The 18,905-nt window shown below is 37.6% G+C and overlaps 2 protein-coding genes and 1 long non-coding RNA gene across 5 annotated transcripts in view; 1 reads left to right on the top strand and 2 right to left on the bottom strand.

Moving 5' to 3' along the window:
• Window positions 1-1,314: 1,314 nt before the first annotated feature.
• nkx2.4a (NK2 homeobox 4a) lies at window positions 1,315-5,399 on the bottom strand. Of its 3 annotated transcripts, none has more exons than XM_074691725.1 (3): window positions 5,324-5,399; window positions 3,279-3,866; window positions 1,315-2,725 (listed from the first exon to the last, which is right to left on the bottom strand). In XM_074691725.1, exons 2-3 carry the CDS (start codon window positions 3,646-3,648, stop codon window positions 2,037-2,039), a joined length of 1,059 nt encoding a protein of 352 aa, XP_074547826.1. In that variant the 5' UTR covers window positions 3,649-3,866; window positions 5,324-5,399; the 3' UTR covers window positions 1,315-2,036. The 3 variants fall into 3 exon arrangements, with proteins under 3 accessions (XP_074547826.1, XP_074547827.1, XP_074547828.1); XM_074691727.1 differs by having other exon boundaries at window positions 1,316-2,698; window positions 5,324-5,392; XM_074691726.1 differs by lacking the exon at window positions 5,324-5,399 and having other exon boundaries at window positions 3,279-3,980.
• LOC141806297 (uncharacterized) lies at window positions 4,135-16,345 on the top strand. The gene is made up of 3 exons (XR_012599772.1): window positions 4,135-4,263; window positions 9,780-9,845; window positions 13,278-16,345. It is a non-coding gene; the product is annotated as an uncharacterized LOC141806297 (long non-coding RNA).
• Window positions 16,346-16,523: 178 nt separating this feature from the next.
• nkx2.2a (NK2 homeobox 2a) overlaps window positions 16,524-18,905 on the bottom strand; it is a 35,992-nt gene continuing 33,610 nt past the window's right edge. Inside the window, exon 3 of the mRNA XM_074691735.1 lies at window positions 16,524-18,222. Within this exon, the coding sequence (XP_074547836.1) occupies window positions 18,032-18,222 (191 nt within the window). The 3' untranslated portion in view covers window positions 16,524-18,031. The remainder of the gene's footprint in view (window positions 18,223-18,905) is intronic.

Raw genomic sequence — 18,905 nt, 5'->3', positions numbered from 1 at the left:
AACGTGTTTAAATGACCACAGGAAATGAAATGTTAGATCCTATTATCAGCTGCAGCTTGTGTAAAAAAAGGTTTTGGAGGACAGAAGCAAAGGGGAACCGACACTGATGCTAAGTGATGACCTTAAACACTTTGGAGTTTGTTTGCTCAGATCATTCACCTGCGGAAAGGACTGATCAGACTGGGGCTTCTGTCTCTTTCTGTGTATGTGTGTGTGAGTGTGTGTGTGTGTGTATGGTGTGTGTGTGTACAGAATGCCAGAGTAAGAATGTCAAAAAGTGTTAAAACAACATGCATTTTTCTCATGCCAGAAAAAAGTGCCAGTTTAAAATCTAAAAAAAAACTTTAAATACAGACATTCTGCTTGCAAAACCTTTAAGGCACTGAATGACTTTAAATTCTAATAATTTTATTTCTGTCATATAATTCATTATATTTCAGCCCTGAAGTTTTGTATTTTCATCAAATAGCAAAAAGGACTTTTGAAACGAGGAAGTCCAACTTTTATATTTTTAAGGGCTTGTTTCACTGAAGCTAAAGTTATTAATATAATGTTGTTTTTAAGACCAAAAACAATAGTCTGGTAAATTTGTACAGTAGAAAAAACTATGTATTTCTAAAAAGTTAATGTACTTTGGTGAAAGGCATATCTTGAATTAATATTATAAGCAAAACATACTTCTGTTTGGACATTTTTAAAAAAGTTTTCCCAAAAATAAATGTCGAAATTTAATACAACCCCCTTCAATAATAATAATAATAATAATAATAATAATAATAATAATAATAATAATAATAATAATAATAATAATGGAAAAAGAGTAAAAAATAATAAAAGCTTGTCCAATAAAACAAGAAACAAATTCGGGCATGTAGGCCTTCTTTTGAAAAGCACATTTGTTCCAGCAGAAATCTGTTTTCTGTGATGTCTAAACCCGCATTCACGAAAAACTTAACCAACAGCAAAATATCGGGCGAACAGAGGCTCTGGGCCTGTGTGTTAAAAAATGATCAACATGTTTGAGGAATAAGTTTAAAAAATCTAATTTTTTAAATAATGGGTGTATGAATTCCTGTCGGTATCGAACCAGGCTGAAAGTGTTTTTTTCATTTTTCAAAGGGTGATTTCCCGTCTCAGAGCCTCGCAGACATCGTCCATGAAAGGCAGCTCTCCAAAATGTCACCTGAACAATGCTGGCTCCCTCATCGACCTTGCTTTCCAGCTCAATTTGGTCTCAATCACAACATAATGAAAATGCACTCGAAAAAACAGATGCCTTTTAAAAAAATTACTTCCTCAGGAATAGCTCTCACACTTCAAGTTATTTATTGTTAACGTTCACTTGGGTTTGAAACATATACAGCAGCCATCACGCATTTGTTCCTTTTTAACTTACAAAAGAATGAAGAAAACATAAAAGTGGACGCAATAACGATTATTATACAGTTTAACGCATTCTTCTGTGTTAGCCAAATATACAAGTCCCTACTTTATTTCATAAGTCTAAATGAATACATTAGTTTACAATATTAATATGATAAAATACCAGGTTATCACCGCAAATAAGGAGTGGTGGCTCAGTGTACTCCAAACCTGATCCCACCCCCCACCCCCGATCCCCTCAGTCCGTACTCGAAGTGAAGCAGCATTCCTTTTTGTTTCAACAACATAGACTACGTTTAAAACATCATGAGGAAGGTCCAAAACATGGATTACAAAAGGTCCAGAAACGACATGATTGCTTTTGAGGGCAGCCATTTCTGCAATGTTCAAAAATAGACTCCCCTGTCAGAGATGTCAAGAAAATGTGCCCTGATCAGCTGGTGCGCGTCAGTCTGTGCGCTCTGTCTCTCAAACAACAAAGGCCATTCACCCAGCCTTCGCGTCTGTGATTTCATATATACTATATGTATATATATATATAAATGTGTGTGTGTGTGTGTGTGTGTGTGTGTGTGTGTGTGTGTGTGTGTGTGTGTGTGTGTGTGGGCTCATCCGCAGGTTCACATAAAAAAGGAAAGTGACAGTTTCAGGTCCTACCACGTTCTGCCGTACAAGAGGTTTGAGCTGACCATGTTACTGGTGTAATCTACAGCAGATGTGTCTATCTGGGCCATGTTGAGCTGACTGTGCAGTGAAGGGGGGCTGGGTGACATTTCCTCCAACTCCAGAGCGTTCACCTGCTGCTGGCTTTGATGCTGGTTGAGGTTACTGGTCGGGGATGCGAGCACAACTCCGGCCCCGTTCTGTTGCTGGCTTTGTTGTTGACTCTGTTGTACCTGTTGCTGGTTCGGCGTCGGGGTGTTCGAGCCGTTCTGGCAGGGTTTACCGTCCTTCACTAGAACTGGCACGGCTACGCGCCTCGGAGACTGCGCCTGCTGTTGGCACAGGTTACCGTCCTGTTGCTGCTGCTGCAGCTGCTGCGCCGCCTTGTCCTTGGCCTGCCGCTTCATCTTGTATCGATGGTTCTGAAACCAGATTTTCACCTGGGTCGGTGTCAGGTGGATCATGCTGGCCAGATGCTCCCTCTCAGGTGCGGACAGGTATTTCTGCTGCTTAAATCTCCTCTCCAGCTCATAGACCTGAGCCTGCGAGAACAGCACACGCCGTTTCCTCCTTGGCGCCGCGTGGAGAGCTGGCATGGATTTGGTGGCGTCCGCCATTCCTGTGAGACCCCCCATGCCGGTCATGTTCATACCTGTGGAAGGTCCCATGAATCTAGAAACTTAAAAATATACATACATATACATGCGTTCAATAATAATAAGAGGAGAAAACTATTTCGCCTCATCTATTGCTTTATTATATGAATTGTGAATGTTGGAAAGCATAAGCTCAAATAATAATAATAATAATAATAATAATAATAATAATAATAATAATAATAAAACATATGATAAAAATAATAGAACATATAATAATAATACAAAATAGAAGTGATAAAAATAAAATAAAGAGCTTGCTTTAAAATATGTAGCCCTTTCAAAGTGTAAAAAAAGTCTAGACAAACTTGAAAGAATGATCTCCTTTTCGGTTTGACAGAGATAACTAGTGTTATTCAAATACAAAAATTCTTAAAAAGTGTTTTACTGATAGCAAAAAGTTTTATCACTTACTATAAATCAAACATTTTAAAGGACAATACACATTTAACGTGTATCCAGCTCAATTCAGTCAATTAATTTATTATTCTGATACAGATACACTGAAACAAAATAAAAAGAAAAAAAGGAAAAAAAGGCAGAGAAAAGTGTTGAAAAATGTGATAAAGAACTTACTTGTAGAATATCTTGGATCCGGGTTGGCGCTGTACCATCCTGTTGCTGCTGCACTATTCCGCATGCTTTCCTGGTACGACGGGAGGTCTCCCATGTTGCTAATGCTTCCATTGCAATATCCCCCCATTGCGCTGTGGGAGAACTGGGAGACGGTGTGCGGCATGTGGTAAGTGGTGGCCACGGTGGCGTTGTGGCCCATGGAGTGCTGTTGCATGCCGGTCTGAGACACCTGAGGCTGTCGGTAGGCTCCCAGTGGAGAGGTTAGGTTTCCTGCGCCGTCCATGGCACTAAACTTCTTGTAGGTCTCCTCGATTGGACTCAAAATATCTGTCACTGAAAAAGGCGTAGTGTGCTTTGGGCTCAACGACATGATTCAGAAAGCAGGTAGATTTTTGTGTTTGAGCAGATCAACCGTGTTGTTGTATCGGCTCTCTCCTTGGTGGATGTCTACGTAAGAGAGTGCTTGTAGTGCGCCTGAGATCCTATTGATCGCCTTGGAGAAGGAGGCGAGCCCAGGGCGCTCTTAGCCCGGGTTTATTGGAGCCAGGAGCCAGGTTTACGACAAACACAGGGGGCGGAGCAAAACTCCTAAATCAGCAAACAATAGTCATTGACATTTCAGGGAAATAATTCATGAAAATACATTTCTTTATGTTGTGTTATAAACATGAATAGACAGCACATATGTTTTACTCTTTTTTTCTGAACACCATAAGTGACAGTGAAATATGATGTTCAGCACATCAGTTGATCTGACCACGTATGACTATTTTGCGTCAGGAGGGAATTCCACTCTTTCTAGAAACTTTGAGAGCACTTTGAACAGACATAAGGGCCACCGAGTATCATCAAAGAGGCACAATGAAGTTGTATGACCAGCTCATTTATGCTTCTTAAGCATCATTTTGCCCCAGTACAAAGAGACAAGTCCAAATAAGCTCAAATGATAAAATGCTGACAGGGAGCGGCGATAGGGATCCTACCTGTGAGTATATCTAATCTTCATTATGAGGCAAGGCAGTGATTTCAGACAGGATAGTTTGGACTGTTTTGAGCCTGATGGCACAATTCAGCTGCGCGTCCTTGACACGCGTTTGTAGAAATTAACTTCATTCGGATAAATTTGTTAAAGGCGAGCTTTTCCATCAAACTTAAAGCAATTTGGAGACAAAATCGTAAGCCCCCAAAAACCCTCGACTCTGGTCACTGTGGTTTAATGACACTTTGCAGTGCTGACCTGACATTTTAATCTCTAAACAAACTGACTGGCGCCAAGGGAAGATTTGGAGGAAGGGAGACACAACAGAGGGGTCAAAAGAGAAATGAGCTGCTACAAATTGCAATAATGAAAACCGGTTAATGAATGCTGCTATTATAGCATCACATGTGTCCCTTATGGAGCAGTGACGCTTTATTGAGCCTTTAGGATATCTTACACCCAGTTTAAGAAAAAGATGTGTATTATATTTCAACTGATTTTAATGTTTTCTATCGCCACCAGCATCTTCCAGCAGAAAAAAAAGAGCAGGTGTGCTTCGCTGAGTTATTTTCCTCAAATGAAAAGCGTTCCCATCTTCCTTTAATGGAGGAAGGAAACACTCGTCTGCGTGAAGCCACTAATGTAATTTAGCATGGCGTGGCAGCAAGTAGCTGTCTATCCTTAATTGAGCAGTTGAAGATGTGACATGGTCAGCCATCAATTACAGCGACATATCAAGAACAATCTCCGGTTGTCCCTGATAGCTGATAGAGAGAAATCAATGCTCCTTGTGTTTATTTCAAAACCCGAATTTCTCTGTAACTTTCTCTGATTTCTGATATCAGAAAGCGGATCAGAGGTAGTTAGACTGTACAGGAAAAAAAAGACAATGCGTGCGTAAAGGCAACAAGAGCTGTCTGAAAGAAACCGAGGAAACAGAAATTATAACGGATCCTAAAACTTAAAGTCTATATGAAGGTGATTGAGTTCAATCGTTGCTAACCAAATGCAGTATCATGGTTTAAAAAGGATATATACCTGATTAAAGAATCATAATGTTGCCTACCTGCAAATTCCCCTCTAAATATCCATATATCTTTGCGCCTTTTTCTACTCTTACGGCAGCACCAGCGCCGTGTCTTTTCAGGGCGATGAGAAAGGTAGGCCTCGGCCCAGACCTCTAACATTATGTAAATGAGGCAAACCTCTCAACCTTGTGGATTACTGAGTCAGAGAGCAGGACCCTGGTCCCCAGACCCTCCACATTAGGATCCCATAAAAATCTGGAGCTGGTTAGAGGCATGCTACGCTTATGTGAACATAAAGTCCACGTTAATATAGCTGTAATCAATGGAGGTTAACTTTTAAATCCAGAGAAGAAGATGTGGCGGGAAACACGGACGTGCTAAGGAGCGATGGAGAGGGCCCAGCTAAGGTTTGTTCTCAAACCTGCACAGTTATATTTGCAAAAAAAAAAAAAGATTGAAATCGTCTTTTGAATTATTAAAAAAATAATAATTCTTGTTTGTTTTAACAGAAAATGTTTTTCATGCTCAAGATCATTGAATAATGTATTCCTTAGAGCTAGCCCGAGACCAAAGGGAGAATAGGTGGCACCTAGAAGCTACAGAGCAATTAAAATAAATATTTTATTCCGGGAAACTATGCACAAGGACAGTGTGTTTTCCTGCGCTGTAACTCCTGCTTCACCTGTAAAAACGCTTCACGGGTATTTGTCTTTGTCATTTGCTGGAATTTTGTCTTTCCTTTTTCTTTTAATTGGAAAATATTTCACAAGGTTTTGAGAATAGTTATGATCTGCAAAGTCAAGTATGTATAAGAAAAACATGAGAAGTATTCTGCTGTTCTATGGGAAGATGTAAGCCAGGCATTACATTGCCACCATTTATTAATTCCTCTTTATTATCTGCATTGATAGTGAGACTCGTCGGTGCACAATCGCCCCACCTGAAATAACTGTTAACTGGCATTTCATTCTTTTTCAAAATTTATGATGGATATGTAGATAACCACAACCATATCAAAAACACTTTCCATAGTTTGTATCCTATGGCAACCCCTTTGGTTATCATCTTATCCTCTGCTCGGCTCAGCTCAGCAGAGAGCAGCAGATGGACCCAAGTGCTTGGTAGCTGAATTGCTTTTCTCCATCTCGTCCTTGCTGGTTCAATACCCTAAGAGATGTGGAGAGATGGTTTAAGGACCAGGGTCCTGACCTGCAACCTTAACCACACAGTGGCAGAGCTCTGAGTGCCGACGACATGGGGGATTTATTCTCGTTTTGCAGCCTTTAAATCTCGAACTTAACTTTCTCTTTCAAATGGGAATACAATTTAATCCAACACCAAAAGTGGAAGGACATATCCAGCCTCTGATCACTTTACTTCAGGTGTCTTTGAGATATTTTAACAGGAGGAAAAATAACCTAAGCGCAAAATTGCCTGTGCAATGAAAAATAGTGCACGACTGTTGTGTGACCCCAATCCACATGTTTTGCCTGCGTAATTTACGCACGACTCTTGAATTTGTCATTTCCTTTGCCTTGACCTCTTAGCGTACATTGAATATTTATTGGGGTATGTAATCGGTACATTTGTAAACTTTTAGCAGAGAAAACTGGAAAATCTTTGGGCTTTTTGAGGAGTTCTGCTTCAAAAAATTTAACTAAAACAAGATTGTGCATTAATTTACGTCACCAAGCTGTTTTTTGGCACAAAACCTTACGAAAGAGAATCGAAAAAGTGCGGGAAGTGTTCGATCACAGGTAAAATGATAAAACAAAGTTATTAATTTCCCTCAATCCACCATTTAGCGATTCACAAGTGATCGACATTGACTTTCTTATACGAGCAGTGTGACATTGTGTGCGTTATTACGCACGAAGCAGGAACGACCCATATATCCTTTCATCATTCAGCATGCATGAAATACTCTGTTTGCAACACCACAAATCATTAATCTCTCCACTCCTTCTTTATTTATTTATTTTTGAACGTATCATAATCCAGAAGTTAAACTCGTGAAGAAAATTTGCTGAGAAAATTCCACACCTGCAGTCAGTGTAGTACCATTTAGATCAAATACTTTCTCTCCTCTTAAATCGCTGAGCAGTGTGAGAGTAAAAAGCGGGCAGGTGCATATCTTTCAGCAGCACTACTTGAAACGGTGCGGTTCCTCAGCTAAGTAGGTTAAAGGTCCTCCCAAGTGGAGAAAGTATGTGACAGGCCTCTTGAAGACCGTATTCTTCTGCGGGAGTTTGCATTCATTCACAATTAATGTCGCTTGATGGACGAAATGATGCTAATAGGGCGCCTAAAACAGAATATGGGCTCTTATGGGATGCTGACCATAATCTGACTGCTGGGGGAAATAGAAAGCTTGGCAATTCACATTCGTAATAGGATTTAAGTTAAATGTATTCTTTGCATTTTGTGGTGATGACGAACAGTAGTGTATTCACTTGGTTATATCAAGGAATTGAGCTTGGACATGCATCCCAAGAGAGCCTGTGCATCCAGGATTTCCTTTTTCAGCAGGAACAACTGAAGTTCTCTTGTAATGAACAATGAATCTTACTGGAAATTTAAAAACTGTGAAGTCAGTGTCTTCGTTGCTTGAGGAAAGCTGCAGAGTGCACTGAGCCAAGGCCATGAAACACTGCAGAGAAAGTCAGAGCGTTTGGCACCTTCACAGCTGGACACAAAGGGGACCAAGAAATTCCTAACAAGTTGTCTGATATCAACAGCATGAGTTCCTTTCCTGCTGGTGAAATGCAGAGAATAGAAAGTCAGGAGTGTTTGAGCAGAATATTTTGACCCACTTTTTTGAAAGAAAAAAAAACAGTGTGATTTATAGGACCACAAACTGATGACCTCTCCTTATTTCATCATCTTTCTTACAGGAGCTTGTTTAGAACCCCAAATTTTTTGGTTGGTCAGCTCAGTGTTTTTTTTTTTCCTAAAGAATTTTCTCACAGATCTTACTACATAAGAGTTTGTATTCATTTGAATATTTTCAAACTTTATCACAGGGTCATTACAGGAAGTATCCTATGCTGACAAATGTAAAGTTTTGAAAAGCAGATAAAAATGAATAAGTCAATTATGCCGTTCAATACTCCATCACCCTGCTTGATTATGTTTTGGGGAAAGAGTTTAGCCTTTTTTGGTCCTAAAACAGATTAATTCTGCTGAAAATGTAGGCACTCGTGGTTCTGTAAGTGCTGCTGTCCTCTGCATTGTTTTGAGTGGCAACATTTTAGCATAGTAGCTCTCTTTTGTAACAACAATTGAAAAAAAAAAAAAAAACAGTAGCGGATCAATGCAGAAAACCAAGGTTCTGAGGGTACCTGGTTGGTGCACTTCTCCACTGCATTAATTATGGCAACAGTAAGGGCAGGTAAACAAAGCTGTTGGAGAGTCCGGTTGTGACTCAACTGCGGCTCATTCTGGTTTTGTCACCCAGAAACTCACAAGGCAAAATGTCTTTGCCAGGCTTTCTGTGTGTGGAGCAGCCCCTTTACAGTCCGTTGTTGGGATGAATTAAGTTATTTAATGAAGTCCTGAAATGATCTGTTCAATTTATGGAAAAACACAACTATTAAACTATTACAGTTATTCTGTTATGTAGGTTTAATATTTTTTTTACACCATCTTGGCCTGTCTGTCTGTATGACAAAATACATTTTTACATTTCTTAGCATCTTGCTTTCTCTGTTTCAGCTTAATTTGCTCAAATTTAAAACAAGTGAAGAATAAAGTTGTTTTTTATATTTTTGACAGAATTTCTGTCTTGTATAAAACCCAGTGTTAAAACAATGAACATACTTTTAGGATTTTATCATGAGTTACAGAGAAAAGGGAGCTTTCAGGCTTTTGAATTCACACGGCGTAAATTCTTTAGTTATATTTTATTACTTTGCACAAAGGTCAGATTTCCTGATTGTATAGCCGTTCACCCATGGAGCTGCAAATGTTCCACACCATCAGTTGAGGTTGTGAAATATCAAAAAAAATTAATCAAAAGAGGTTTCACACCTGAAATGCATGCAAATAGCTACAATCTATCAAGTGTTTTCTGATGTCCATTTTTGCGAGAATTCATTTTTCGGCTTGTTTTTGCATTAACTGTGAAGAGATGCATCTTCTAATCAAAAGTTTCAAAGCACTTTGAGTGCCATGTGTGCAGACAGAAACTTTTTAAATGGCTTCACAACTCATGGATGGAAATGTAACCAGAGGCTGCATATCAATGTGCTAGTTCTACCGTCTGTTTATCCCCTCTTTTGGATGCTTTTATCGAGTAGGCCACCTGATAGCCTACAATTATTTAGATGAATCCCCATAAACATGTCTCAAAACTACTTTAAATTCTGAATGTATTGATCCTGACGGGCACAAGCACATTCCACGTGCTGTAATTTAAATTTTAAAGTCAAAGCCCATTTTTCGGGCCTGGAGCAGAAAGATTAAAATTCTAATTTTATCTTGCTTTCTTTCCAGAAATTGAACCGTGCCTCCATCACCTTTGACACACTGAAGAGAGGAAATGGTTTCATTGAAGCCTCCGTGAGTAAAACATATTATTTAAAGAAAAATAGAACAGTCCTAAAAGTTTAGATTACATGCAAATATTGGTCATTTTAACAAGTTTGGTTCCTGGTGCCTCTTTGGAAGAACTACTACTTGAATTATTATAATGTCACTGTTTTGTGTGTGTGAGAGTGAGAGTATGAGTGTGTGACAATTTTTTTTTCTCAGCTTTTTGGAAGCAACAACTCTTCCTCCTCATTTTTAAAATTCTTGGAACATTTTTTTATTAACTTGTGATTTTATGTGTCTGAAATTAAAAAAAAAAAATCCACATTGTCTCATGTTGAACACTTCAAAGAAAAAACTTTTAAATAATTCCAGCATCTGAATGAACTGATTCCCCCTTACATTATTATCATCACAGGTCTTACACAGCCTCACACACTTAATTCTAAAATTTAGGCAATACCCTCAATCATCCTCTATGTATGATAATAATTCTTCAAGCATCAAATCATTTAAACAGAAACAGAAAACCACAAAACGCTAGTGATGATTAGACTTGGGAGATAAGTTTTAAATTAGTAAACACATCTTCAGTTTTTGACAAAGGTCAGTTTGTGAAAACAGTTTTTTGAAGAATACCGCACTTTCCAAAGAGCTTTGCTGAAGGCTGTATTTTCTGACTTTGAGAAGAAAATATTTCAACTAAGAGAAATATTTTGAGGAAATGATAAATGCTTGGTCGGATAAATAGTAAGATAATCTGCAGACATGTTGCATAAAATCTTTTCCAAAGATCAAGTTTAAGCAAACTTTACACCAGCTGTTTTTGTAACATGACCTTTAATCTGAACAATGTCAATATGCAAAAGTTGTTGGATTGATTAAGACAAAGCCAAGCTGGTAACAGAAATAAAATGTGAATTTTATAATAAAACCTGAGAGACGGGGTATATCTTGTTCAGGTTACACTGCATTCCAAACACTAACACAGGTTATGCACAAGCAGCAAAATTATTTGTGAGCAATGTTTTGTTAGACAAGTTCAACTCTTCTTTAAAGGCTGTTTCTGAAAGACAGCCGTCAAACTAGTCAAGGTCACTATCTCCAAATCCTTCACGAGAAAAAAAAACAAAGAGAAAGAAAAACAGCAGCAATACTGTAGAAGCCTTTGAAAAATATTCTTAAATGGTTAATTTGTCTCCAAAAAAAGTGTGTATCAGAGTGAAATACACATCAGTAGCGAACAAGCTTCAACAAAGACCGCTGTTTGGAGAAGATTAAATTCTGTCAGAAGTCGATGTAGAAATTGTCGGTGGTGTGTTCAAGCATCGTGCAGAAAGCGGTAGTGTTTGATTAAATGATGCGATGCTTATAGGAAGATTAGACAACATCAAAACATGAAAACTAACTGAACTGATCTGAGCCAAAAGTCAATTTGTGTGAGATGATGCATCAAAATCCTTAAACTGAAGAATTTTCTGACCTTTTGACCTCTCCTCAAAAAGCATCATATCAAAACCACCATTTGTACTTTATAGTAAGCATGGTAAAATGGAGTCAAAGAGTTAAAGGTGCATGTGTCTTAAAATCTGAATTTGTGTTTAGTGACATTTATTGCTTTAATAAAACATATTTTTTTTACATCAGCATAGTTAACTTCAGCCCTTAAATCTTTATTGGGTCAAATTTGACCCATTTTGATGTTTGACATAAAACTATGTTGACTTAACCGAAAATGACCCAAATACACAAAAATTAAAGATTTTTAATACCGTTTACTTTTGCAGAAATTAGGGACAGATACCTTTCACATTTGAAACAATACGGTACCGGTACCTAGCAATCAGTGCTGGCACTCAACGGGACCAATTTTGGGTACTTTTTTGTGTTTATGTGATAAAAATACCAATTTGGTAAATAATTAAGCATAAAGTTTTTTTCAATTTTACAAATTATACTCTTTATTATATAACCTTGCAATGCTGCGTTTATTTCCAGCATGGAAAATCACCAACTCTTCCACTCCTGCACAGTCACAAGGATGCATTTAGGTACCTCAACATGGTACCTTTTGATTTTACATGAATTGGTACTTGGTACTTTTGACAGAATTTGGTCGGTACCCTTAAAAGTACCTAATTCAGAACCCATCCCTGGCAGAAATACATTTTATTATATAATTATTATACAGTCTTTGTGTGCGTGAAGTGGTAAAAATAATGTAAATTATTATGACTCCTTATGATACAGCAGTGAGGACAGCGGTTCATGGATACAGTGATTATACATTCTAAAATTTCCAAAAAGTTTAATAAGATTGATGATTAGCATAACATCATGATGGCTTTTATGTTTTTATGTCTTATGTAAAACAGGACATGATTTTGTGTTTTAGTGGAGGTTTCTCTCCAATGAATGTTGTAAAACTAAAAAAACAGACTCTCTGCTCTTTAAAACCTTTTTAAAGGACTAATCACACAATGATTTTTGTGGCATATGTTTCTCAGACTTCTGAATGGATCTGGAGTTGAAATATGGTAGACACTTACTTTCTTGGTCAAAATTGGCCAAACCATACTGTGAAGGTACAAATATGAACAATATGTAAGGGTTAACAGCATGAATCTTGTATGAGAGGATTACAAATGTTTGCTAGGAGCAAAAGTGGACTTATTTCAGGTCAGCTATCACAACAAATGTGATTCATCTCTTTGAAGAAGAAATAGAGCAGAGAAAGGTAAAAAGGGTTCATTTGACCTACTTTTAATACAACCGTGCTTCCTGTTGTGGTTATTTTATAAGAGTTGGGATGTGTTTTTTTAACCCAACAATAATTTGGCTCAATGTTTTGCCTTCTTCTGAAGTTATAAAAACACCTCCAAGGCTGTGCCGATATATAAATAATAAAACACAGTTCAATAAAGGAATAATGACACAGCGTTAAATCTAATAGAGAATGAATTATAACATTTTGAAATACACAAATCTTAACTCTTCAAGCTTCTTGTTTGGTCTTTCAAACAACAACAGTTATGGTCAAGCCCTGTACATAAAAACCTGCTGTTGAGATAAATACTGAAGGACTTTTACAATGACATATGTAATACAGGAAGTGCTTTCCTGTTAACTTTATCATATATTCACTTTTTAACGACCCACACATCCCACAATTCTACTTGTTTGTTTGTTTTTTTTTTATCAAAGAGTCTTCAGAGTTTAAGGAAGTATGACTAGAAGGTATATGTAAGCAATTGTCAGGAGATGTTTCCTAAAAAGCACATTTCTGATAAGCATCATGTAAAAATTCAAAAATTGACTATGTGAACACAGGCAGCAGCAAGCTTTCACATTTTCCACCATGTGATTCTGGCGTATCTGCCTTTCTGCTGCTGCGCAGTCATAACAAGTCTTGCTGAGGCTAATGGCTCTCCTGTTTGTTGGTTTTGTCTCGTCTTGTTTCAGTGGTTCTTCCTCTCTGGAAGGATGTCAGCTCGCTGTGCCCGGCTGTCTCTGAGGACGCTTGATGTCATCTTGTCTACCTGATCATTACACTACCTGCTCTCCTCTACAATGCTGCCCTCTCGCTGCTCTGCCACTTGAAATGCTTGGCTGGCCTCTTCTCTGAAACCATCATGAAATTGTGTGCTAAAACGCTGCAGACTGTTCCTCCTCTCTCCTCCCTCCAGCCATGTGTGCAGGAGCCAGAAAAGATTCCTCCACTCAGACAACTGCTGCTCAGTCAAAAGGAAAACACACAAAACATCCTTCAACCGCCTGCCTCTGTTCACCCCTCACAGCTTTTATTGATGTCTGAAGTGTCTGAGATTTTATTGACTCCAGCAGTATCTAGGTAAATTAAATGGACACATGCCTATAGTTGTTTAAATGGTCAAGATTCATCATGATATTCAGCTACTCTGACACTGGGAATGAGGAGGTAAATAGTCTCTTATGTGCCATGAACACTCATCTTTTTCAAAATGCACTTTAATTACACAAAAATCATTTAGTATTTTCACACAGGAACATGGAGAATACTAACCTTGCTCTACTGTCACATTTTTAATCTTTTATGCCGTTTCAACAGATAATAGCTGAACTGTTGGTACTTTTGCAAGTGGAAAAAATGATATTCTCACACTTCTTTGATATTCAGAAGTATTCTTTGTATCACCAGAGTGTTTTTCTTTTGTCTTTTTTTTTCTTTTTCCTTTTGCTCTGTTTTTTTTAGGGATCATGCACACAGAGAGAAGTAACATATAGACGTTGTGAAAAGAATGATGGCTGAATTCCTTGGAGCTACATAGCTACTAGAGTTAACACCAGCACTTCTCTTGTGTTTACAGGTCATAATATTTGTTAGGAAATGTGAACATAGAGTTTAATACTTGCTTTTTGGAGCAGAAGTCCCTGCTGTTGATGATGCACCTGTGATAAAGCTACATGTGATGTTACAGAGAGTGACAGAAAAAGTATTTCACTCATAAGTTGTGAACGCACTCATGAACATTATTATGTTCATTCCCTTAACTTACTTACATTTGCTGCTACATAGAAACACAACGCCAAGAATCATCTATATCTTGATTACCTCCACCAAGGAGGTTTTGTGTTTGGGAGTTTGTCTGTTAGTCTTTGAGCAACATAACTCAAAAAGTAACAAACAGATCTTGATGAAATTTTCAGGAAATGTTCAAAATGGGATAAGGACGAACTGATTAAATTTTGGAGGTGATCTGGATCACCGTCTGGATCCAGGACTTTTTTAGAGGATTCACTATCATTGTGAGATAGGGCTGTTTTCCCCATATGTGTATATAACTCCACCATAAATTGTCGGATTGCTTTGCAAAACAATACAAGACAAGGTCACCATCATTTCTGACAGATGTAAAAGTATGATCCAGATCCTGGCAATATTCTGGATGCTAAGATCTGGAATATGAAATATGTACTGGGTCATCGTAATTTTCAACACTGTCAGGAAACAAATTATCGTTCAAACCTGCAACTAACATCAAATTGTAGCAGACAGTCTGCTGAAAGGGAGTATAACATTAAAGTAGGACTAAAGTGTTGGTGACAATCACAAAATGCTTGGTGGAGGTCTGCGCTCTCTGACTGCTTTTCTAGTTAATATTTTTATCTGGATGATTTGAAGAAACAGTAAAACTGGTGAAATTATGTGCTGTTGTTTAGTACAATCTTCACAGATTGGACTCACTTAAAATAATTATTTAACCACTACATCAGGCATGTAGACTGTTCAACAGACATTTAGAATATTATTTATTTTCTGGCAACTACTTCAACTTCTCCCCATCAGTTTTACTGTAGCTGTTTTATGAAAACATATCCTGGTGGCCAGTGTGACAAGAAGGAAGGAAAACAGAAAGCCAAACCCATGATATGTGCATTTTTGGATCCGTAGCTGGTTAAATGAATTGTGACACATTCAGTCTTGTAAATATAATCATATGGCTTTATTTTCACACTTTTATGCATATCAGCATGAAAGTGACATACAGCTTTTAAAAATTCCTAGACTTAAACTTATCTTTTGATTTAAGTGGAAAAAAATGCTACATTTTTTGGGACACAGCTTAACCGCTTAAGACCCAAGCTTTTGTCTGCTGTGCAACTTTTAATTCACCTTGCAATTTGGGATAAGTAAGACCTAAAAAGTATAACAACTAAACTTGGTCTTTGTACTGGAAGTTTGATTATTTGTGTTATGAGTTCTCTATTAGTTGTTTGTTGTTAGTGTTATTGTACTTAAATACATTGGGTTTTTTTCACTGAAATGGGTGTAATGTTGTTATTTTACCAAAATTTGATGTGGTCAGTGTCCGTAACTGTGGCTAATCGCTCAAGTTTAAAAAATGAAATATCATGGGTCTTGGAGGCAGAAATAAAATGTCCTTATATGTGGACGCTGGGTCTTAAGAGGTCAATGGTAGACGGTCTAATCATGACTTCAGCATCAAAGCGACGATCTAAACTGATGCAGTGAAGTCTCTCCTACTCTCGCCTCCTACCTGCTCACTGCCACAGGACATTAGACAGCTGAAGGAGGTGCCTCAGAGTCCCATCTTAAAAGAGGGAACTCTGGTTACTTCAGGTGTTCAACGGCAGATGACTAAGTTTCTTTTTGTGCTTAATAACTTTTCTTTTACACTAATATGCCTTCTGTGTTCTAATATGGATGTGAAATTCTGAATGATTCGTGGAATAAGTTTATAAACGCAAAACTGCTTTAGCATGCTACATTCTTATCTTTGTAACTTGGTGACATTTTCTGAAAACTCTTCACATTAAAAACTCTCACTTCAGGCTGACTACAAGTGTTAGTAATTTCTGTTTTTCTTTTGTGTTTATGAAAAAACATCTGAGGTTTCTTATATTCCACATTAATCCTGTAAAGTGTGTTACCTTCAAATCAAAAAGACAAAAACCACAGATGACACCAGATGGAACTTAAACACTGTATTTGAGTAAAGTCAGTATGCCAGTGCAAACACGTGAAAAACAGACATAAAAAGACTTGTGATTGAATATTTACAATCATGAAATACATATGAAAGAATGTCATGGGACACTCCTTATTCTGTGTTTCCTTACCAGAGCAAATTGTATCAGACAAAAGTGCTTCATATGTTTTTGCATCAAATATCCATCTCTGCTCTACAGCTCACACAGTCTGACTCATACACAGCAGCACAGAGCGGTAAATCTCCCTCAAACAAAGAGATTTGTAATAAAAAGAAAAAAACATCCCAGTATGTTGTAGCATAGCCTTCATGTGTTTCTTTGGCTATTATTTTTCAGTAGACAAATGTTGGTTGAATTTGCTTTTTCCAATAGGTAATTCCTGAAGATCTAAACTGGAAGGCAACACCAACAATGTGTCATACATGTTGTACATGAATGAACGTAAAAAAGATTGTTATTCTGGCAGGAAATTTATTCGACACATTTTGTGCACAAGTTCACACAGAAAACACAACATTGCAACATGAACAACAACAAATGAAAAAGAAAAGCTGTATGTGGTTACACAGTGCTGAGATAAAAATAAGTACAGTTTTGGATACACAACCAAGTACAAAACAATAAAGAGTTTGATGTTAAATATTATAAGTAGTGATTTTTCTGCAAACCCATAAGGATTATTACAAAATATTAAAAAAAAAAAAAAACATCTGAAACATCACTCATGAACCCTGCAGTGAAGATGTAAATGATGTTTAGTTGTGGCAAACATTTGACCAAATCATGAATAAAACTGACGAGATGGACTTGAGGAAACACTGGACAGCTGCTGTAGAGGACTAAGAGGCTGAACACAGCAGAGAGAGTAGGAAACATAAACCAAAGTCCAATAAAGGTTTTTTTTTTTTCAAACTAACCATAATACAATAAAGAAAGCTAAATTATATGTAGAAATAATAATGTAGGTCCCTGATCTTTCTAAAACACGTCGTCACGGTTACAGGAAGTATGTTTTCCATCTGCTGCCACCCTTACAACCAAAGTGTGTTGAGCTGTTCTTTGACACTATCAGCTATGATTGTGTTACTATCCTTTTTTTTTTCTTTACATCAGTTTTGTGTTGGTTAGGTGATCAGGCAGAGGAGTGAGAAAGTAACAGCCTTTTCTTCCACTGCTCTCTGTGTGTTTTGTATTTATTTCATCGAGCTGATATCAGTGTTAATACCACTGACAAATGATCCCAGAGGACGCTGGGCTAAAGACAAGTTGTTTGTGCTAGTATGAGGATAAAAACATGGTCAGTGGATTGTATCTGTGACTCTGGAAGATAAATAAATTGACAGCTATCGCTTCAGTCTCCCACATGACAAAGAACACAAACACTAAGTGTGATACGGTGTCTGAAAGAGCATTGCTCAGACTTATTGTAAAACTGCTCCTATTCAGCAAACAACAAAAGACAGACCATGGAAGAGCTTTTCTTTATTTATTTTCCATTCAGCAAAGTTAGCTCCAAAAGACATTATAAATTCAGCACAGGGTACAAGTGCACAAACACATGATAGGCACAACTTCCTACACATATTTGACATCCTCTTTAAACAGGAAGCTAATTAGAGAGCTTGAATTGGTAAAACACATTGCTGCCACACTGCCGCTCTTTGATCATCACGCGTGCTGATTGAAGCATGTCTGAAACAGATGACGGCCGGTTGTTATCAGGCTCAAAGCCCCAGGATCCATTTGCAGTGCTGGCATCTCAAGCACCTCATGTTCATCTTCTGAAGAAGGTGAGACAATCCATTAAGTGAAAGGCATAAACACTCAACTCTGGGAACCTGATTGTAGGCGAGGTCCCCCATCCAGCCCATCTGACTGCAGCAGACTGTGGGTTTTATACAAGACAACTCAAGGCCTAAGGTGGAACATTGAGAAAGAGAAGACAAAGGGAAATAAGACCATATGGCACTTTGAATATCATAACAAAGAAAGACAGTTTTTAACAGAAGACCCCATAGCTGCAACACACTGAGCTGAGTTTCCTGAGTATCAGTTGTCATTCTTTGTTTGTGCACATTTACCTGTAAGAGAGTGAACATTGTGATAGTTTCCAATAAACAGCGTGGTCTGTATCTTTACAATCCTAAATGAAAAGTTTGAGTAATTATGTTTCAGCGTGTTTGACCTCTGGGTTTTGGTGCTCTACTCCGATAAGGCTAAATTCATTGAATAATTAAAAGGCAGAATTAATTGAACTTCATTTGGGACATGAAATAACATGAATACTTTTGATCTTGTTGACAAATTTATTTGAAAAAACAAATTTGTTTATCACTGCTGTTAGCTCTCTATACTTTAATTTAGTTCAACTACACAAGGTTGTTAAAATGTAGCATTTTTTGGGTGATAACTACTCCTGGCATATCTTAAATGGTAAACTGAGTAAAGCATGTGTCTCCTACTATTCTGTATTGACGCATTGCACAATCAAAACAGGGTGTCTCTTATTTTTTATAACAGTGTGTTGTACACCTCATAGAGATGGCAATTTTAAATAGCTTTATGTTGACAGAAAAAAAAAGTTGCTGTTCAAATAAC

The sequence above is a fragment of the Halichoeres trimaculatus genome, unplaced genomic scaffold (assembly GCF_033239565.1).
Source record: "Halichoeres trimaculatus isolate MK-OKI-2021-1 unplaced genomic scaffold, fHalTri1.1 fHalTri1_scaffold_17, whole genome shotgun sequence".
NCBI classification, from domain to species: domain Eukaryota; kingdom Metazoa; phylum Chordata; class Actinopteri; order Labriformes; family Labridae; genus Halichoeres; species Halichoeres trimaculatus.
Note: the sequence above shows the minus strand (reverse complement) of the source record. Positions and strands in the feature narration are given on the sequence as shown.

What these genes read in the sequence shown, in the direction of transcription:
- nkx2.4a (XM_074691725.1), bottom strand. Translation starts at nt 3,648, where the DNA reads ATGTCGTTGAGCCCAAAGCACACTACGCCTTTTTCAGTGACAGATATT. An exon ending in GGATCCAAGATATTCTACAA is followed by an intron (nt 2,726 to 3,278) that starts GTAAGTTCTTTA and finishes TATATTTTTAAG; the next exon opens with TTTCTAGATTCATGGGACCT.